The sequence below is a fragment of the Oryctolagus cuniculus genome, chromosome 15 (genome assembly GCF_964237555.1).
Source record: "Oryctolagus cuniculus chromosome 15, mOryCun1.1, whole genome shotgun sequence".
NCBI classification, from domain to species: domain Eukaryota; kingdom Metazoa; phylum Chordata; class Mammalia; order Lagomorpha; family Leporidae; genus Oryctolagus; species Oryctolagus cuniculus.
The window spans coordinates 373,964-394,786 of record NC_091446.1 but is presented as its reverse complement, the minus strand read 5'-3'; the positions used below and the strand labels follow the sequence as shown (position 1 = coordinate 394,786).

General features: G+C 65.0%; 1 protein-coding gene and 1 long non-coding RNA gene across 3 annotated transcripts in view; one reads left to right on the top strand and one right to left on the bottom strand.

Annotated features, from left to right (window-relative positions):
- The first annotated feature begins 8,096 nt into the window (after window positions 1-8,096).
- The window catches only part of ADGRA1 (adhesion G protein-coupled receptor A1), a 31,465-nt gene continuing 18,738 nt past the window's right edge, over window positions 8,097-20,823 (top strand). Inside the window, exons 1-5 of one of the 2 annotated variants that reach the window (XM_051839418.2) lie at window positions 8,097-8,809; window positions 9,446-9,648; window positions 14,023-14,133; window positions 17,596-17,723; window positions 18,302-18,425. In XM_051839418.2, coding sequence (XP_051695378.1) covers window positions 9,646-9,648; window positions 14,023-14,133; window positions 17,596-17,723; window positions 18,302-18,425 — 366 coding nt within the window. In that variant the 5' untranslated portion in view covers window positions 8,097-8,809; window positions 9,446-9,645. The remainder of the gene's footprint in view (window positions 8,810-9,445; window positions 9,649-14,022; window positions 14,134-17,595; window positions 17,724-18,301; window positions 18,426-20,823) is intronic. The other variant, XM_051839419.2, reaches the window with a different exon arrangement.
- On the bottom strand, window positions 12,959-20,790 carry LOC127488826 (uncharacterized). Its single transcript, XR_007916693.2, has 3 exons — window positions 20,667-20,790; window positions 14,419-14,683; window positions 12,959-14,070 (listed from the first exon to the last, which is right to left on the bottom strand). It is a non-coding gene; the product is annotated as an uncharacterized lncRNA (long non-coding RNA).

The window sequence follows — 20,823 nt, the reverse complement described above, 5'->3', positions numbered from 1 at the left end:
CTTAACGAGCTCCCGGCCTGCGGTCCTGTGGTGGACCAAGTGCATGCTGGCCCCGTCGGCCCGACTCACCCTTGGCTTCTGCGCTGGAAACACAAGTCCCCTGGGGGAGGGCTGGGGTGACTCCTCCGAGACAGGAGGTGGGAGAGCCACACACACCCACCGGCCCCACCTCGGCCCTCCCCCGGGGGCCCAGGCTGGCCACCGCAGGTCGCAAGACTAGGGCACTCCCCCCTCCCCAGGGACTGCAGGCCACCACATTCAGGGGACCCCGACTCAGGGCTCCACCCACACCCTGGAAGCAGCCCCGGCTTCCTCTGGGTCCTGTGATGTCCCCTGCTGTCTCTCGGCAGCAGCCTTGCAGAGCGGGGCCCTGCAGGGGGAGGGGCTCCCCTGCTGCCCCCAGCAGCAGCTGTCAGGACCTCGCCCGTCTGTGGTCTTCATCCCTAGAGTGACAGTTTGCAGGGTTGGGGGGTGCAATAATCCTGAATGTGCGTGGTCTGGGTGCAGCTCCGCGTGGACGGACGGGAGCAGCCCTCCCTCACCTGGTCCTAGGTGGAGGGCAGGGATGGGTGTTGCTGCCCGTGCCCAGGCCCACAGGTCCCCCCAGCCCCGCCACCTGCTCTGCCAGGGCTGCTGCCCCCACACCTCCCCCTCCTCCCCAATCCCTGCCCCCAACGCTGAATGTGACCCTGGGAGCAACAGGGTGCCAGCCCCCTGGGGACCTGATGTCCAGCCTCAGCTGTTGACCTGCCTCCTACAGGGGGCTGAAGGGCTGAGGTCCAGGTGCAAGGAGCTTGAGTTGGACACTGGTGCTGGAGCGCTGTGGATACACTGTGGATACGCTGCCGAGTGCCTCCTGGGACTGTGTGAGCCACGCCCAGTCGGGGGTTACACAGACCGTGGCTGGGGTCCCAGGCCAGGAAGTGCGGGGGTGGGGGCTCCCTGTGGCTGGGGCTGCCACTCCCAGCCTGGATGGGAATGGTTTGGAGCCACCTTTGCTGAGTGGCATGCAGCTGCCCATCCAGCGTGGACCCCAGAACCCTACATGCTGGAGCGAGGGCTATAGCAGCCTGGTGCTTCTGGGCCACCCCCACGCTGACCCACCGGGCTCAGTGGCCACCCCGACACACGAGGACCTGGCTCCTGCTGTGCCCTGGGAAGAGCCCCGGCCCCTGCGTGTAGGGCAGGGAAGCTGAGGCCAGGGTCCCAGTGCCATCCACAGCTGTCCTGGTCCTTGTCCTGCCCTTGGTCTCAGGGTCATTAGGAATTCTCTGCATGGCTGCAGGCTGCATCTAAACAAGTTCTAGTGTCTTGTGATCCCTCGGGCTGGGGCTGGAGAAGCTGAGCAGGGAGCCCAGGGGCCTGGGGACATGGATGCTCCAGTGCCTACACCTGGGGCAGCTGCAGGCTTGAGACTGGCCAGAGTGGACAGTGACAGGGTGCAGGACCCTGGGCCAAGGCTCCCAGAGCCAGAGGCTCCCCAGCATCCCTTCCATGCCCCTGGCCTGAGGGAGCCTCGCCCTGGAGGCCTGAACCATGACACCACCCAGTCTCAGGGAGACTTCTCCCCAGAGCAGCACTTCAGGAGGGGGTGGTGTGGCCAGCTGGGCAGCCCGCCGGGACTTGTCCCACTGTTGTGCCGGCTCTGGAGGTTTCTGGGCCTGGGCGTGACCCGGGGTTAGCCCTCCCTGCTCTGTGCGGGTCCCTGGGAGAGACGTCTGAGGTCTCGCAGAGCCCTAAAGGGACAGGGATGAGGACAGAGGACGCACATTCGGGAAGCAACACCCAAGAGAAACATGGGAAACCCCCTGGGCGCGACTTTGCCCCTGGGCGCCGTCAGCTCCGTCGGCTCCATGGATTCCGGCCTGCAGTCCCTCCACCTTCCTCTGCCTGAGATCCTGGGGCCTGGGCACACTCAGCGCCTGCCAGGCTGTGCGCTGTCCAGCTCTGCCTGCTGCGGGGCTGGGAATCCTGCGTGCTGAGCCACGGCCCCTGCTGGACACCCCGTCTTGGGTACCCCCTGCCTGGACATCTCTCCCAGGATCAGTGGAGGAGGCCTGGACCCCCCCGTGAGTATGGAGAGGGCCCCACCTGGCACCACCCGGCCCCCACTCACAGCACTGCTCCAGTGCCTGGCACAGGGCCACCGTGGGGAGGAGCTGTAGGCCCTGTGGCTGCACCAGGGTGAGAGGTGAGGGCGAGCAGAAATCACAGGCCACCCAGAGACCGCTGCCAGGAGGGCCGGCCACACAGGACCTGCGCGGGGCATCCACAGGCAGAGCTGCTTCTCCCTTCTGGGTGTGGTGCAGGCGGGAGGGGACCGAGGTAGGAGGCGAGTCCAGGATGCCCCGCCCGGTGAAGGGAGAGTCAGCTCCTGCCCCGAGCCCAGGCTGGGGGCGGGGGTCGCCCCGACCCTGAACCCAGGAAAGCGGCCTCTACTGGACAGGGCATCCGGCAAAGCTGAAGCCACGGCCCCTCCCTCGCGCTGACCACAGCCTCCCCCTCCTGGACTGGTTGGAATCCTGGTGTGACATGCTCAGGGTGCTCCTCTCAGCTGAGGATGGCTGCCCAGTGCTGACCACGCAGGGACCACGAAGGAAGCTGCCCAGGCCAACCCGTGTGAGGGACGTCATCTGGGGGCTGGGACCCGAGCCCGTCCTCACACCCTCCATCTGGCCATGGGCAGCTCCCGGCAGGCCCCTGCACACATCCTTCGAAGGAGTCAGGGCCCGAGTTCCCCGAGGCTCGGCTTCTGCCGTATTCTCTTTCCGTGGACGCCCAAGCTTCCAGGTGCATCCGTGAATCCAGGACCAGTGAGGACAAGGGGGACCTCACCATGGGGCCACCACCCACACCACAGCCACCTGGGTTTTAATTTTCCCAAGAAACTTCTCCTCTGCTCCTGACAAAGACGAACTCACCAGGTGGCCACAATGGCTGGGGCTGGACCAAGCTGAAGCCAGGAGCCAAGAGCTTCACCCGGGTCTCCCACGTGGGTGCAGGGGCCCACGCACTGGGGTCATCCTCCGCTGCCTTCCCAGGCTACAGCAGGGAGCTGGATGAGAATTGTAGCAGCCGGGACCCCACCCAATGCCCACGCTGGGTGTCAGCGTCACAGGCAGCAGCTTTGCCTCAGTGACAGACGTTCCTAACCAGCCCCCCAAAGCGGCACCCCAAAGACAGCCGCAGGAGATCTGGGAGCTCACGGGGCCATCGGGACCCAGAACCTGCAGTCTGAGAACAGAAACAGGCGGGAACCAAAGCAGGGACTTGAAGGGCAGACCTCGCTCTGTCCCCAGAAAGCTGCTCTCCAGGGTCTGTTAACCGAGCAACAGGAGAGCAGCTCCCTGGACACCCAGAGGTGGCAGCTGATTGGCCATCGGGGAGTCCAGTGGTCAGGAAGATGGCGGCGCTGGCTCTGAGCAGGAGCCCAGCCCAGGACGGAGGGAGCTGCTGTCCTGCACTGCACCCAGCTGCTTCCTCGCTGTCTCCCCCACAGGCTGCACCAGCAGGAAAATTGTTGCACACAAGCCTGGCTGTCAAGTATTTGGAGTTCCGTGTTTTGAAATTAGTGAGAGTTTAGCTGTGCAGATATCGGAAACACACAGAAGGGTGGGCTTGGGGGAGAGGACCGGAAGTTAGCAGGACCCAGCCCCGCCCCAGCCCCTGCCCACAGCCGAGGCTGGTGCTGCAGTCCTGCTGGGTCCCGGGGCTGGGGCGGACTCTGCCTCCTGTCTGCACAGCCTGAGCTTCACAACATGGTCCCCAAGAAGGCGCCCTCACCCCGGGCCCCACCCTCACAGCCTCCGTGGCTCCTCGGTGCCTGTCGCCCCCAGCCCGGGGCTGCCACCTGCTCTCCCTGGCTCACAGGTAGCGTCCAGCACGGCTGCTGTCCCCACCGTCCTCTCTGCTGGTCATACGTGCTTTCGCCTCACTTCCTGATTTTTTTTTGACAGGAAGAGTTAGACAGTGAGAGAGAGAGAGAGAGACAGAGAGAAAGGTCTTCCTTCCATTGGTTCACCCACCAAATGGCCGCTACGGCTGGCACTGCGCCGGTCCAAAGCTAGAAGCCAGGTGGTTCTTCCTGGTCTCCCATGCAGGTGCAGGGCCCAGGGACCTGGGCCATCCTCCACTGCCTTCCCGGGCCACAGCAGAGAGCTGGCCTGGAAGAGGAGCAACCGGGACAGAACCAGTGCCCCAACCAGGACTAGAACTCGGGGTGCTGGCCCTGCAGGTAGAGGATTAGCCAAGTGAGCCACTGCGCCGGCTCTGATTTTCTTATCTGTAGTTGATTTTAGTTGCTTTTCCTGCCCTGCCTTTTTTTTTAAGATTTATTTATTTATATGAAAGGCGGAGTTACAGAGAGGCAGAGAGAGAGAGAGAGGTCTTCTATCTGCTGGTTCACTCCCCAAATGGCCACATACACTGAAGTTGTGCCAATCCAAAGCCAGGAGCTTTTTCTGTGTCTCCCATGTGGGCACATGGGCCCAAGCACCTGGGCCATCTTCCACTGCTTTCCCAGGGCATAGTGGAGAGCTGGATCGGAAGTGGAGCAGCCAGGACTTGAACTGTCGCTTATATGGGATGCCAGCTTACCCACTACGCCACAGCACCAATCCTGCCTGCCCTGCCTTCTAAGGCAAGCAAAGCCACAGTAAGGAATTAATGGAGAAAATATAAAAATCAGAACTACAAAAATTTATTATTGTTTAAACTGATTTTATGGATTTTTATCAACAAATACAAAGTCAATAAAAGTAATATCTGAAAACATGGATGACAGGGATGGTTAGTTTTTACCCCAACACCACCCCTGGCAGCTCCACCCAGGGCACCATGTGTGCCCTCACACACACAGAACACGCTCCCAGTCCTACTTCTGCATACCTGCAGGCTGGCACACACACACACACACTGTGCACACTCACACATCATGGTTTGCCCTCTGCAGCCTGGCACACACGCACACACTTACTTTGCACACTCATACACTGTGGCTTGTCCTCTGCACACCTGCAGGCTGGCACACACATGCACACACTCACCGTGCACACTCATACATCATGGTTTGTCCTGTGTACACCTGCAGGCTGGTACACACACACACTCACAGTGCACACTTGTGCCTCCTTGCTGTCCTCATCCAGCCTGGGGAGGTGGAAGTGACCACAGCCCAGCCTGTCAGCGTTAGGTTGTCCCAAACTCCTGGAAGAGCTGGCTGAGAAATTATTAGAAATTTAAAAATAAGAAGATTATTTTTAGTCTCAAAGACATTTTGGAAGGGGGAGAAATGTTTCAAGATGAAGAATCAGGGAGCCGGCCTGGGGTGTGTCAAGATCGCTGATACAGGAAAATCACTGGCTCGGGAATTGTAATTCTCACAAATAATTATTTTAACAAAATTGCCAGGTGGAACGGCTCACTCTCGACCACAGCTAATTTGGTAAAATGGCGTTGGCCCAATTACCAGCATCCTTGACAGGAGCAGGGCCGGGTCAGAGTGAAGAGGGGCAGGCAGCCGGCACCTGGCTAAGCCGGGCTGCGCCCCCTGGGACGACCCAGGCAGGAGCACATGGAGGACCCGCGGAGACGCCGTGAGGCAGGAGGTGCAGCCAGGAGGCTCGGTGCACACAAAAGCCCACAGGGTGGGCAAGGGCCTCGGGGACCCGGCAGCACCACCGGTGGCCTCAGCACTGGATGGGCAGCACCAGGGACAGCTCCTGGGTGCCAGGCCCCTCCCCACCCCCCAGCTTCCCAGGCGGGACCCTCCCTTGCCGCAGGAAGGAGGGTGAGGGTGGAAGGGTGGGCAGTGCTGTCCCCAAGAGTGGCCCCGAGGGAGCAGTGTGGGCCAGGACCCGGCTCTCCCTGTGTGTACTTCCCTGTGCTCACAGCCCGAGGACGGAGGGCTCCCAGCCCCCTGGAGCCAACCCACTCCTGGGAGGCCCAGGTCCCGAGAGATCCTGGCTCCTGTCCCCTGTGGCTGGATGCTTTCATGAAAATCAGGTCGCGTGGTTAATCATTCGGAGCCTGGAACGGCCCCTACAACGGCAAACGCCTGACGCCTCGGCTGTGTCTGTGCCAGTCTTTACCCCACGTTTGGGACCAAGACCCGCGATCGGGAAGCAGTGCAGCCTTGGGCGGGGAAGTCAGAGCTGACGTTTGCAGACACGCCAGGGCCGTGGCCACTGTGCACAGGGAGCCTTCTACAGGCTGTCGGCGCTGGCGTTGAGGCTGTGCCGTCCAGGCTGTGCACCGTCCTGGGGGGCTGTTCACATGGCCCACATGGTGGTGACAATGGACACAGCATGTCCCCTGCCTTCCCCCGGCACCTGCCAGGGCTCCCTCATCTACAGAGAAGCCGAATTCCACAGGTGTGCACCCCCACCTCGCCCAGCGTAGCTCCTCAGTGCCACAGAGCCTAGGGAGCGTGGCCACCCAGGGACCCCATCTTGCTGTGGGGTGGGAAGGGGCTTTCTGAGCTGCCTCCCCTGTGGCTACCTGTTCAGCCCCTCCCCCACGGGTTCCCTGCACCCCAGGATCCCGGGCGCAGAGGAGGGCCCCCTTGTGCTTTTTTTTCTTTTAAGCGAATGGACGCAGGCTGCCTCCGCCCCTCACTGAGGTCTTTCTGAACTGCGATTCCACTTCCCAGCCCGAGGCAGCATCCTCAACGGATAGTCCAGGTACCCACGGACGGCCTGCAGGTTCTGCACACACGCAGCCCTGGGCGATTGACGGGGTGCTGAGTCCTCTCTCTGAGAAGCAGGGGCTCACCTCCTGCCCCAGCCTGGCCACGCCTTCCCCTCCGCCCCACGCCTGCCCACTCCCAGGGACGCCAGAGGGAAGGAGACCTCCTAAGTTAATCAGGCTCCAGGCGGTTGGGCCAAGACCCTAATATCTGCGACCTTGTCGAAGAGACGGTGCCAGATTCTGTGTAGAATGTTCCAGGAAACTGACCTCTGGGGGCAGAGACTGTGACTGGGGGACCGAGAGCCTCCTGTGTCAGAGACAGGTGCACACTGGGTTAGAGACTTTCACGCAGATCAACCATACCCGTGACACACACACGAGTCACAAGCCTCAGAAGCCGGGTTTCGGAGCTGTGGGGCCTGTGTCCACTGGCCTTGCTGGCGGAGTTAGGGTTTGTGTTGGGACAAAGCTCAAGCCGCCAGGGCCCCACATGCCAGCTCCTTTGGGGAGCTCGTCGACCGGGCTGTCCCGGGAACCCGGTCCTCCCTCTCAGAGGGCGGGGAGACCATGGCCCCGGGCACTGCAGCCCACTGCCTCTTCTCAAACCCTGTGCGTGGACGTTCCCAGTTACCAAAGATGAGAAGAAATCAAGAGAAGAATAAAACTCGGGATGTGAGCAAAGTGTATGGAACTTAAGTCCCAGGGTCCACAGTGCCCGGCTGCACGGGGCTGGGGGGGCCGCTGGCCCCTGGGGCAGGGTGGGGGGTGCCTCCCTCAGCGCTCACTGGGGGGGGCAGCTCTGATGCAGGAAGAAAAGCAGAGAAAAGGCCCAGACCTCGCGAGGCCATCAGGCCCCGCGTCAGCCCGGCTCCCGCTGTGCACAGAGCTCTGGCCTTCCCGGTGCCCTGGGGTGGGGATGGGGGGGACACGACACGGTGTCCACCTTTGAACTGCACACCTGGAGCAGCTGCAGGGCAGGCTGGCGGGTGCTGGGGGTTAGAGCCGGGCGGGGACCCCTGCTCTGCCTGCCCCTCACCCAGCTTTCACACAGGTGTCCCAGGGGCTCCTTGCAGGTGCTGAGTGAGGAACCCGGGAAGCCGGGCCGTGGGTGCCTGCAGGGTCTCCACTCGGCTCCACCAGGGCTCGCTGGGCAGCTGGACAATCTCGGGGGGCCGAGTGCCCCATGAGAGCGACCCTGCCCAGGAGCGGGCTGCAGCGCTGCCTCCTGCTCCGCCTGCCTGGTCCTCCCAGCAGTGCCGGCTGCGGGCTCCTGGGACCCCAGGCGGGGATCTGGGGACTTCGGGGACCCTCCGGAGTAGGCAGCCACGCCAGAGCGCGAGCCCGCGGGGCGCCCCCCGCCGGGCGGCCCCGGTCACGCCGACTGGGCGTGGCCCCTCCGCCGCCAGGGCTGTGGGGAGAACCCAGCGTGCCCGGCCGGGCCCCCTCCCCGGCGGGGAAGCCGGGGGCGAGCCTGCCGGTGCGCTCGGTGCGGCGCCGGGCGCCCGCCCTGCTGACTCACGCCGGGCCTCCGCCCGGCGTGCTCGGATCCGAGAATGTCTTGATACAAAGGCGGAAAAGACTCCTCCGGAATCGGTGTCCTCGCCGTCTTTTCGTCCTTGGAGCCCGCAGCCGGCAGGGCCGCCCCTGGGCGACGCGGCGGGCGCGTTCGCGGGGACCGCTCCCGCGGCCGGGCGCTGCGGTGTGACGGGCGGCCGGCCGCGCGGCTGCGAAGAGCCATTGCTGCCGCAGGGAGCCGGCCACCGCGCCGCCGCCGTCCGCGCCGCCCCCGGTCCCCATGGTGACGGCGCCCGCTTCCCGGCCGTGCCGCGTCCCCGGCTGTCGCCGCGGAAGGCGGGCGCGCCTCGGCTCCGGCCCTGGCAGCCGCCTGCCCGGGGCGCGCTGAGAGCGGGCTCCGCTCGGCCGCCACGCGTCCCCTCCCGGCGCGGGGGCCGTGCCCACCGCGGCGGCCGCCGGCTGCAGCCCTGCAATCTGTTGATCGCCGGCCGGCCAGCGGCCCTCTCGGAAGGGGAGGAAGCTCTGCCCAGCTCAGGGCGCCCGCCGCGTCTCGCCAGCCGTGGGAAGCGCCCTGCCGGGGCCTCTCCAGCCGCTCCTGCCGAAATAGGTGAGAAGTCGGGCTGCGGCGTCCTGGGGCTGAGCCGCGAGCCCGGGCAGCGGTACGTGCCAGGGGGCCGCTGGCCGCAGCGTCCACTCCCCAGGGCTGGGCTTGGGGGCAGAGCGCCAGGCCAGCAGCAGCCATTCCTGCTGCCCAGAGAGCGATTCCGGATAACTTTCAGTTCAGCAGACAGCACCGAGCCACAAGGAAACCCAGCAGCCGCCTGCCGGCGGCCTCTGCAGGGGCAGACGCCAGTCCCCCGGGCCGGTCCCAGCGGTGGGGAAGGTTCCACCCACCGGGCCTGGCCCTGCCCCAGGGAGGTGAACTCAAGGTGCATTTGGGTCTCTGTGGGGCTCTGGGCGGCCTGAGGCGGCTGACAGGTCTGCCTGGGATGGACAGCAAGGACGGTCCTCAGACTCGCTCAGGCGGCTCCCCCAGGACGCCAGCGTCTGGCCCCGAGGCACCTGAGCCCAGGTGGTCACTCAGCTCCTCCACCTGCCCCGGCTGCAGCCCTGAGTTGGCAACTCCAACAGGCTGGCAGCCGAGAAGGGCCAAGGGCGGGGGTGGGGCCTGCTGGCTGGGAATGGAGGCAGTGGGCCTGGGAGGACCCTGGCCCGGTGTTCTGACCACGCACTGTCTTTGCAGATGGGTGAGCCTCGAGACCCCCACTCGCCCCGTCACGGTCACCCCGAGGTCCCTCCCCCGGGAGTGGGAGCCCAGGGCCACCGTGTGGGACTTTGACCTTCCGGACGGCCATGGAGGCTGGCGGGGAGCAAGGCGCCACGTAACCACCCAGCTGGCGACCCCACCTCCACGGTGCCACTCTTCAGTGACTCCCAGTGCTCATGGTGAGTACTCGGCCCTGCCAGCCCCGGCCAAGCACACGGCACCACCACCCATTCCTGGAGGCACAGGCGGGAAAGCTGCGGGTGGCTACTCAATGAAGGGCCGTGGTGCTCGCGCTCAGTCCTGGGGGGTGAAGGGCAGAGGTGCTTGTGCTCAGTCCTGGGGGGTGAAGGGGCCGTGGTGCTCACGCTCAGTCCTGGGGGGTGAAGGGCAGTGGTGCTTGTGCTCAGTCCTTGGGGTGGTGAAGGGGCCGTGGTGCTCACGCTCAGTCCTGGGGGGTGAAGGGCAGTGGTGCTTGTGCTCAGTCCTGGGGGTGGTGAAGGGGCAGAGGTGCTTGTGCTCAGTCCTGAGGGTTGTGAAAAGGCAGAGGTGCTTGTGCTCAGTCCTGGGGGGTGAAGGGGCCGTGGTGCTCACACTCAGTCCTAGGAGGTGAAGGGGCCGTGGTGCTTGTGCTCCATCCGGGGGGGTGAAGGGGCCGTGGTGCTTGTGCTCAGTCCTGGGGGGTGAAGGGCAGAGGTGCTTGTGCTCAATCCTGGGAGGTGAAGGGGCCGTGGTGCTCACGCTCAGTCCTGGGGGGTGAAGGGCAGTGGTGCTTGTGCTCAGTCCTGAGGGTGGTGAAAGGGCAGAGGTGCTTGTGCTCAGTCCTGGGGGGTGAAAGGGCATAGGTGCTTGTGCTCAGTCCTGAGGGTGGTGAAAGGGCAGAGGTGCTTGTGCTCAGCCCTGGGGGTGGTGAAAGGGCAGAGGTGCTTGTGCTCAGTCCTGGGATGTGTGTGAAGGGGCCGTGGTGCTTGTGCTCAGTCCTGAGGGTGGTGAAGGGGCAGAGGTGCTTGTGCTCAGTCCTGGGGGTGGTGAAAGGGCAGAGGTGCTTGTGCTCAGTCCTGAGGGTGGTGAAAGGGCAGAGGTGCTTGTGCTCAGTCCTGAGGGTGGTGAAAGGGCAGAGGTGCTTGTGATCAGTCCTGAGGGTGGTGAAGGGGCAGAGGTGCTTGTGCTCAGTCCTGGGGGGTGAAGGGGCAGAGGTGCTTGTGCTCAGTCCTGAGGGTGGTGAAAGGGCAGAGGTGCTTGTGCTCAGTCCTGAGGGTGGTGAAAGGGCAGAGGTGCTTGTGCTCAGTCCTGGGGGGTGAAAGGGCAGAGGTACCTGTGCTCAGTCCTGAGGGTGGTGAAAGGGCAGAGGTGCTCGTGCTCAGTCCTGAGGGGTGAAGGGGCAGAGGTGCCTGTGCTCAGTCCTAGAGGGTGAAGGGGCTGTGGTGCTCACGCTCAGTCCTGAGGAGGGTTGTTTGTGGCTGGGGGCAGGTGGCCCGCAGGGTCTGGCAGGCCCGGGGCTTGGGCTGCCCGCCTGGCTCCTCCTGCGCTATGTGGCTTGTGTGGGTCATACTGATTAGCTGCCGCCACTCGGCAGTGTCGAACCACCTCATCAGCAGGGGTGACACCCGTGCCCTGCGGAAGCCATGTCTGGGCTGGCAGCCCCCTTCCACCACAAAGCTGGGGGCCCGGGGAGGGGCCGTGCAGAAGGGGAGGGGGCGCCGGTACTGCAGGACCCTGGGGCCTGACCTGGAGGCGCCTGTGAGCATTTGCCGCGGCGGCTGCCGCCTGGGCCCTGAATAATGCAGCGTGTGTGCTCGGCGGGCACAGCTGACAGGCGGCCGAGGGCCGGCGCGTGCAGGGAATGCCGATGGCCGGAGGACAGCGGGGCCCAGGCCGGGCACGGGCGCCTGCCCCACAAGGAGCGCTCTGTCTGAGTCACCGACTCATTTTCTTCTTGTTCAATTCAAAACATCCAAATAAGCGAGATGCGTTTTGCCAAATCCATCACCGCGCAGCGCTGCTCACGGCCGGAGGCTGGGGGAGGCAGGCCCACCTCCTCCAGGCACTGTTCAAGGCGACGCAGCCGCCCGGCCCGGTCCTGGGATCAGCGACTGTGGCCCGGCAGAGGCCCTCCCAGCACGGCAGGGGCCCCGCCCAGCACCTCAGAGGCCCCGCCCAGCACCTCAGAGGCCCCGCCCAGCACCGGCAGCGGCCTCAGCGTGACAGCGCTTGTGGCTTTTCAGGCTCAAATCTGGGAAGTTCGCAAAACAGAAAGTGTCAGAGGCGAGTGAGAGGTGGGTGCGGCCCCCACCCTGCGGGACCCGGCAGGTGGGACCCAGCTGCCCCGTCCCCAGTCGGGACCTCCCCTCGGAGCCTGGGCCCGGGGCCCCTCTGTGCAAACCCTGCCCTGCGGCCACCAGGCGCTGCCTGTCTGCGCCCTGTCTCGGGGGCCCTGGGATGGGCTCCCTGGTCCTCGCCGCACGGGAAACGCCGCCCATCACAGCCGCGTGCCTGCCGCAGAGGCCAGACCTCAGACCTGGTTACGATTCCGTTCTGCACACATCATGTGCCACACTGAATTTCTGAGGGGCGCGGGGCTGCTGTGGACTCACTCTCCCGAGTCGCAGGTTCTGTGCGAGCTCTCCTCTGTGGGAGTCGGGAGTGTGGGGTGTAGACCCTGGGACAGGTTGGGGAGCCATGGCCAGGTGGCGGTGGTCCCGGCGCTGCCCACCCAGCCACTGCCTCCCTGTGCAGCCCCTGCCAGGGGCTGCCGTCGCCAGTGCCTGTGCAAACAAGGGGGCAGCTTGGGCCTCGGGACACTGGATTCAGAGCTCCCGGTCCCCACGGCCCATCCCGCTGGCCACACCCCCACCGCCTCGCAGGGAACAACTTCCTCAGGGCCGTTAAGAACCAGCTGAAGCCGGCTTCCCTGTGCCTGCGCTGGGTGCTGTGAGGATGGGAGCCAGGTGGCACCTGTGACTGCCGCTGCTGCAGGGACCCAGGAAGGCTTTGGACGCCGGATGAAGCTGGAGCCCTGGGCACTCTCCCTCTCCGCCCTGCAGGGGCCCAGAGTTCCATTCCCTGGCGGCATTCACATCTTTCAGTTTCCTGCAGAATAGCCAAGAATACTGGGGGCCGGCGTTATGGAGTAGCAGGTAAAGCTGCCGCCTGCAGTGCCGGCATCCCTTATGAGTGCTGGTTCGAGTCGCAGCTGCTCCACTTCCAATCCAGCTCTCTGCTATGGCCTGGGAAAGCAGTAGAAGATGGCCCAAGTGCTTGGGCTGCTGCACCTGCATGGGAGACCTAGAGGAAGCTCCTGACTTCAGGCTTTTGATCGATGCAACTCTGGCCAATGTGGCCATCTGGAGAGTGAACCATCGGATGGAAGACCTCTCTCTCTCTCTCTCTCTCTCTCTCTCTCTCTGCCTCTCCCTCTTGCTCTGTGTAAGTCTTTCAAGTAAAATAAATAAATCTTTAAAAAAAAAATACTAAGGGTACCAAATGTTTGTTATCCCTGAAAGTATCCAAGTGTTTCTGTTCCCAAGATTTTCTGTGTTTTTTAAGATTTATTTATTTATTTGAAAGGCGTAGTCACAGAGAGAGGGGAGAGAGGGAGATCTGTCCTCTGCCTCCCTCCTCAGATGCTGCGATGGCCGGGGATGGGCCAGGCCAGAGCCGGGAGCCGGGAGCTTCTCCAAGGTCTCCCACGTGGTGCAGGGGCCCAAGCACCTGAGCCGTCTTGCACGGCTTCCCCAGGCCACAGCAGAGCGGGTGGGCAGTGGAGCTGCCGGGCCCCAGCAGGCGCCCATCTGGGTGCGGAGCTGGGTGGGCAGTGCAGCGGCCGGGCCCCAGCTGGCACCCGCCTGGGTGTGGTGCTGGGTGGGCAGTGCAGCGGCCGGACCCCAGCAGGCGCCCACCTGGGTGCAGAGCCGGGTGGGCAGTGGAGCTGCCGGGCCCCAGCGGGCACCTGCCTGGGGTGTGGTGCTGGGTGGGCAGTGGAGCAGCTGGACCCCAGCGGGCGCCCGCCTGGGTGTGGAGCTGCAGGAGCCGCCCCTGCGAGTTTCTGCTTCCAGGACTCCCAGGCGCTTCGCTCCCCTGCGGACGGAGCCAGGGTTTCTGTCCCAACCCCAGATTCTGGATGTTTCTGTTCCTGGGACCCAGGGTCATGTGACAGGGCAGTGTGGGGTCCTGGTGTAGACAGGGCAGTGTGGGGTCCTGGTGTGGACAGGGCAGTGTGGGGTCCTGGGTGTGGACGGGGCAGTGTGGGGTCCTGGTGTGGACCGGGCACTGTGGGGTCTGTGGGGTGGCAGTGTAGCTGTTGCAATATGACCCCTCTTCCCGTCTCTCCTGTGGTGCTGAGCTGGGGCGCCCTCGCCCTCTCGCAGTGTTCAGTGCTGTCTGGTCGCACAGTGCTGCGTGGTGTTCAGTGCCGTCTGGTCGCACAGGTGCTGCGTGGTGGCTCAGTCTCGGTGTGGCTGAGCAGGGCTGGTCTCTTGGAGAACTTGGGGCAGCCTCTGCAGCGCTGAACTGAGTTCTGATCAGGTCGCCAGAAGTGTCCTCCCCACATTCTTCAGGGTCCAGCTCCTGGGGAGCCGGGGAGGCCCAGCCTGGGCAACCCCCGCCTGCAGTGGAAGATCCAAGCCACTTGTCCTGTTGGGGTCCCGGTGACCACTTCCTGTTCCCACGTGAGTGCCCACGGGCAGGGTCAGCTCTAGAAGTCAGGAGCAGGCCTGAACCAGAAGCGGGGCAGGGACAGTCCCAGCTGTGGCTGTCCCGCGGGGTGAGCTGGGCGGCTCTGAGCTCCCCTTGCAGCCCTCGCCAGGGTCCGGTGCCGGGGCGGGGGGGGGGGGGGGGCGGGAAGGAGCCCGAGCCCGCCCCGCCCCTCTGGCAGGTGCACAGAGAGGCCCCTTCGCCAGACATCCCCCGACTGCCCGAGCTCGCCTCGGCTCCTTGCCCCTCACTCAGCTCACCGTCTACGTTTTATACTGGAAGCTTCTGGAACCCAGCGTCACGCCCAGACGAGGAGTTTGTCATCCCGCCGACCAGTCTAGAAGGAAAACTCCTGTGACGCTGCTCAAACCGTTTCTCCCCAGATCTCTTCAGAATTTTACAAGCTCGCATTCCTCTCCAAAGAGCAAACAACAAATCCTACAAACCAGCGCCCAGCTAGGATGACTTCTGTGCTGAGCAGATCAGTTCCTCGTCGTGCCCCAGCTCTGCCTTTCCTGGAGAACGCTGTCAAGAAATGTTGACAGGCGCTAAGATGCAGTTGTCGTTAAAAAGGCAGACCAGGGAGTACATGAGATGCTGGTGAAATCGATGTTCGTTGGCCCAGAACCAGGAGGAAGAACCAAGAAGAAGAACCAGAGAAACCAGGAAGAGCTGGGAAGAACCAGGAAAAACTGGGCAGAACCGGGCGGAAGACCAGCGGGAGTGCAGGCCGGGCCTGGGGGCGGCTCCTGGGCAGGCAGGACGCCCCCTGCAGGCGGCCCTCAGCGTGGAGCGGTCATTCTCCAAGGGGTCAGCTCAGAGCAGACGCAGCTCCCTCCTTTGTTAACACCCGCCTGCTGGATTCGCGAAAAAATTCGCGGAAAAGGAAAAATCCAATCAAATCGGGAGAAACCTAAGAGGCAGACGTGGCTCGCGAAAGGGGCAAATGCGAACCAGGCCGATACAAGTTCCCCACACCCGAGGGCTCCGCAAGGCCAGCCCTGGGAGATGGGAGGGCTGGGCAGGGGCGGGAGCTGTTCCCTGTGGCCTCCCGTGACAGCCGCACCCCCTCACTGAGAGCCCCCTGCTTCCCCGGGGCTCGCACCTGTTGCCTTTGTCTCATTGCCGACTTTGCCCGTCAGCCGTCACCTCTGGAGACGGCCAGGGGCCCTGGGACGACTCCAACGTGGAGAAGGAAACACTTGGAGTGCTTGCTTCCCGAATGACGCCCCGAACTCCGCTGGAAGGCGCCGGGGGTCCTGGCCAACCCGACGGGGGGACGCTGGGCCTGCTGATGGTTTGTCCTTGCGCAGGTGACGCCCTGACCCTGGCCCTTCCTCCTCTGCGCCCGCCTCCCAGAGGAGCAGCCCCGCCCCGAGGCACCCACCGCCGGCCACGGGCTGTGGAGCTGTCCGGGTCGCATTTCCAGAAGCTGCCTTGCGTCTCTCTCTGGGGCTGCTCCCGGTTCACAGTTTGGGTTCCCCAGAGAGGTTGGAGAGTATGGACAAAAGCCTGAGGCAGGCGAGACTCCCATGGGAGCCCTCGGCCACTGCCACCACCCCCAGCAAGCCGGACTCTATGTGGCGGGGAGGGTCTTCAGGCTCCCCCTGTGTTCACTGCGGCACGGCCACTCCAGGGACAGCAGCAGACCTGCAAGCCCCCTGAGGGGCAGACCCAGCCGCAGGCTCCCCACCGAGGCCCTGGGCCCAATGGAGCCAGAGAAGCGGACACAGGACGGCCCACCCTTGGTGGCCCTCGCCTAGCCAGCACAAGTGGCCCAGTGGCATCTCAGTGGAGGCTGGGTCCTTTTCAGATCCAGCACTAATGGAGGAAAAGCGGCCGATGCCCACAAAAGCAACCACGTAGACAAGACTCGGGGACACTGCCAGGCCCGGTGCAGCCTCGGCCCCCCACCCCCAGCAGCAGGGGCCCCAGTGGACACCTTGGCGCCAAGGTCCGGCTAGAAAACTCGCTCTTCCCGGCCTCTGTCATCGTGTGCCTTTGTCAGGAAGCTGCTGCCGTGACAAACGGCACAGCGGGCCTGGCACTCACCAGGGCCACCAGGCCCCTCCCACCATCACTCAGTGGCAGATGCTCGGGACGTCAGGACCCAGATAGAGCTGGGACCAGCACTGGCCCATCCCCCGCAGGGAAGCGCACGACGCCGCGGGCAGGGGCCCTCAGCTGCAGGCCCTGGCTCCTCGGGGCATCTGCGCAGATGGTGGAGCTGAGCCGAGGTGCCCGTCTTCCCGCTGGGGCTCAGCACCTGCCCGGAGCACACGGCCCAGCCGTGGTCGCCCAGCCTCACTCACACCTGACACCCATCTCTCCTGTGCTCGCGGGCCACGGCGCCCGCCCAGCAGGGGCCTCTCAGCCCGCACACTTGTGGCTGGGGCTTCCGGGGGTGAGGGTGACAGCCAAGGTAGGGCTTCCTTCCTCGGCCAAGGCAGAGACGGGCCGAGCGTGGGTGGCCTCCCTAGGCCAGGAGGGGTGGACAGGAGCCCGGTGCCCGTGGAGGGCGCTCGCTCGCACCTGAGCCCCTGGCCCCAGGAGGCCTCTCTGGCATCTTCGGCCCCGAGCTCATGCCCTCACAGGGTGCTGGCACGTGTCCGAGCGAGCGCCATCCTGCGCTGTCCGCCGGACGCTCCCCGCACTGTCCACACCCAGCGTGTCAGGATGCAGGGATGCAGGGTGGCGGCCACAGCAAACCCCACCCCGCTCATAGACAGCTCCAAACCGGGGACACTCCTCGCCTGGCAGGGAGAGGGCTGTTTTCCATTTTTTTGAAAGACACTGAGAGACAAAGAGGTCTCCCCTCCACCAGCTAGCACCCCAAGCACCCACAATGGCAGCTGGGCCTGGAGGGACCCAAGACTGAGCTAGCCTGCCGTCTCCCAGGTGTGAGCAGAGCCGCACTGGAACCCAGGCCCTGGGCAGACGCCCGGCCCCGCCCACGGTGGCCTCTCTGCCCCTGGGGAATGCGCCTGTCTCTGACCCTGACTCTGACCCTTTGGCCACGATGCAGTGGAGTTGGTGACTTCCGGAAACGGGGGTGAGGCCCTGGGCTCCCAGCAGCCATTTCTCCACCAGGGAGAGCCCGTGCAGCGCAGACTGCTGGAGCTGGAGACAGCTGGAGACAGCCCACAGGCGTGAGGTTCCCAGAGCTGGGCGGGGTGCTGCCTCCGCAAGGCCCTGAGGGCCACCAGACCCTGCCCTGCAGGCGCCGGGCACCAGGGAAAGATGCCCTCGACCAGACAGACCAGGGCGTGGGGAGGACCAAGCCCTCAGGGGGCCGCGGCTCCTGGAGCAGGGTCTCTCTCCGTCTGCAGCCCTGGACGCGTCTGTTTCTCCAAGACCCTAAAGCCACAAGCACCTTGAGCTGTCTCAGGGCCTGCCCGCGCGCACACACCGGTGACGGGGTCTCTGCTTCTCTGCAGGATTTGAAGGCTGTGCTGTCCCTGCCCCAGTACCCAGGGGAGTTCCTGCACCCCGTGGTGTACGCGTGCACCGCGGTCATGCTGTTGTGCCTCTGCGCCTCCGTCCTCACCTACATCCTGCACCAGAGGTGAGGCTGCCAGGGGCCCGCTCCGCCCCCCGCCCCCACACGCTGCGTCCCCCCTGCCCCCACACGCTGCTCGGCCTCCTGCCTCTGAGCTTGTCTCTCGGCCCCCTCTGGGGAGCAGGGGTGACCCCAGGGCGCCGGTCCCTGCAGTGCTCCGCGTCCAGCCTAGGGCAGCACCTCGGCCTCGGCCGCCGTCGCGGGTGGAAGTTCAGGGATGTTTGAGGCCATGGCTGCCGTCACCGTGCAATTCATAAGCAAAGCGATCTGTCCTGCTCATGGCCAGGCAGGCGGAGCCTTAGCCGTGCCCACGGCCACAGGCCCTGCCCTCATCCTGGGCACAGCCCTGCCGTCCCCCGTCAGACACCTGCTCTGGGATGCGAGGCCAGGTCCTGGAGCCGGGGCCCCGCCGGCTTGGCCAGGATCCCCTGACGCTTCCAGCAGGGTTGGGGCGTTTGCGGTGGTCACCCCTGGCCCGTCGAGGGCTGCGGTGCCCACTGTGGACGGAGCAGGCTTCAGACACCAGGGCTCATTTGCCGGGCCTCCCCGAAACGCCAGCTCCTAACGAAGCCCCGTTCCCACAGTGAGATCCGGATCAGCCGGAGAGCCCGGCACGCACTGCTGAACTTCTGCTTCCACACGGCCCTGACCTTCACCGTGTTCGCTGGCGGCATCAACCGCACCAAGCACCCGGTCCTGTGCCAGGCGGTGAGTGCCGCAGGGCCCCAGGGCCGGGGAGGGGCTCGCTGCCGGCTCGCCCAGGCACCTCGGTCGTGGCACAGCTTCCAGCGGCGGCTCTGTGCCTCCCGCGTACGTTGCTATGAAACTGCCGTTTCTCCGTGGGCTGGCTTGCTCTGGGGCCCACAGTGACGGCGGCCAGCAGGAACCTCCTGCCCAAGGACAGTGCCCTTCCCAGGAGCACCTGGCCTCTCCTGGGGCAGGTGGGGCAGGAGCCAACCCCAGCCTCGGCGCCGGGACGAGGCTCTCGGTCAGCAGGTAGCCCAAGTCACGCAGGTGCTCCCTGGCGGGGGGCACTCAGAGGAACCTGCTCAGTCCCAGGGGAGCGGCCTTGGAACCCCCGTGGCGAAGCACACGCCTTCCTCCCGTGCTGCGCTGACTGGTGTTCAAAGGGAGCGTGCAAACCACCGCTGGGCTCCGGCAGCAGTCACTGTGGAAACCCTGCCCCCACAGCCGAGCCCAGCCCGAGCCCCAGTGGAGCAGGCCCAGCGGGGGGCACCCTGTGAGCCACAGGGCCACTTGCCTAGGTCACCTGTGGCTCCTGTCACTTCAGAGACAGCTGCTGTCAGCCTGGCGTCCCCAGGTGCTCGCACGGCTGTCTCTGCTCCCTCTCTCCTGTAAACCAGCTGCATTCGTGGTTGGCTGCGAAGTGACTTCCACGCAGCCCCTGGGACCTGAACGCTGGAGCTGCGTCCGGGGGCCTGGGACGTGAGACTCCCCACGCTCACCTGCCCAGGCCCTGAGCTCCGCCAGCTGCTCAGGGCAGGCCCTGTCCCTTCCTACCACTTGTCTGATTTGAGGCTGGGGGTCGGCAGCCTGAGAAGCCCCCTCGTCTGTGGCTGCACACGCCAGCAACCCTGGGCCCAGTGCTTGGCTGAAGGCTGAAGGGGGCCCAGGGCAGTCACACCTGCACCTCGCCCATCACCGCCCTGGCTGCCCTGGAAAGTCCGGGGAGTCCTGTCCCACCCCCGCCCCCGGAGAAGCTGGCCCAGCACGCTGCAGGCTGGGCCCCGGGGTCCCCAAGATCAGACAGCTGGACTTCCAGGGGGCCCCTGGGGGCTGGCCAGCGAGGGGATGCCAAGGCAGGGCAGTGGCAGGTCTGGTGGGAGGGCCCCTGGCGCCCGGCTGGAAGACAAGGGCCTCTGGGTGCTGGGAAGAGAAATGATGGCCTCGTCCGGTGCCGGCCTGACCCCCGACTACATTTCCAGAAGGCAGCAAGACCCCTACTCCATGGCAGACAGCATCATGGCCTGCAAGGTGCCAGGCTGAGCGGCAGGGCTGGGAACAGCTACAAACAAGCCCCAGGGCACAGGGCTGCATCAGGAGGTCCCAGCTGCAGGAGGCCGAGCAGGGGCAGGGCGAGAAGCGGCTGCAGCTCCACAGACATCGCCAAGGCCCTCGCGGCAACCCTGTCCCTGCCATCCCCAGCCCTGGCTCTCACTCAGGGCCCTGCTGGTCCATGCTGGCAACCTCACGCAGCACGCCCAGTCTCTGGGCTCCACCCACTGCCTGCTGGAGAGGACAGGGAGGGGGCAAGTCCGAGTGCTGGAGGCCAGACCTGCCCGCACCTGTGGGCAGCCACGCCCACCTCCTGCCTGAGCTCGCTCTGAGGGCCAGCCTAGCTGTCCAGCATCCTCCTCCCTCACCAGGGCCACCACCCAGGGCCAGCCGGAAGCAGGCTGCAGAGAGGCGGTTGTTACGGCAACACAGAGTGACGTCATTAACAGACACGAGGTGCCGACGGTGCCACAGTGACTGCATCGGCGCTGGATCCGGGTGCACATGCAGCGTCCCCACGGCCCCCTGAAATTTCTCCTGAAATCCCCAGCTCACAGCCTGGGCCAGGCTCAGCCCAGGAGGCCATGAGCACAGCCGCTCCCCCTCCCTCCCTCCTTTCCCCCTCCCCCTCAGCCAGGGTCATCCTCAGGATAGGCCCCATGGTTCTGTTTACACACAAGGATGACAGCCACTCTGCCACTTCCTAAGGGCTGGCCTGCCCCGCCCCGCCCCCTCGGAGGCTGAGGTCCCGCCTCAGCACCCAGAGCCTCCAACTCGAGTGGTTGGGGAGGCAGAACAGCCAGGCTTAAGGTGTCTTCCACGGCAGCCACGCCCAGGGCTCATCTGGAGCCCTCCCCAGAGCCCTGGGAGCTTTCTAACAACACACACGCATGCGCACACGCACACACGCACATGCGTGCGAAGGTCTCTCACCACTGCAGAGTTCGCTGTGGCGCAGCAGCTGAGTCCGGGCTTGATCCGCGGCCACACCAATGCTGTGTTAGCTCTGCTCAGGCTCTGAACTCCTCAGTGGTCGTGGTCTCCCCAGTCACAGCGCCATCTCCCTGTCACCTGGAAGTGTCAGGCTGTG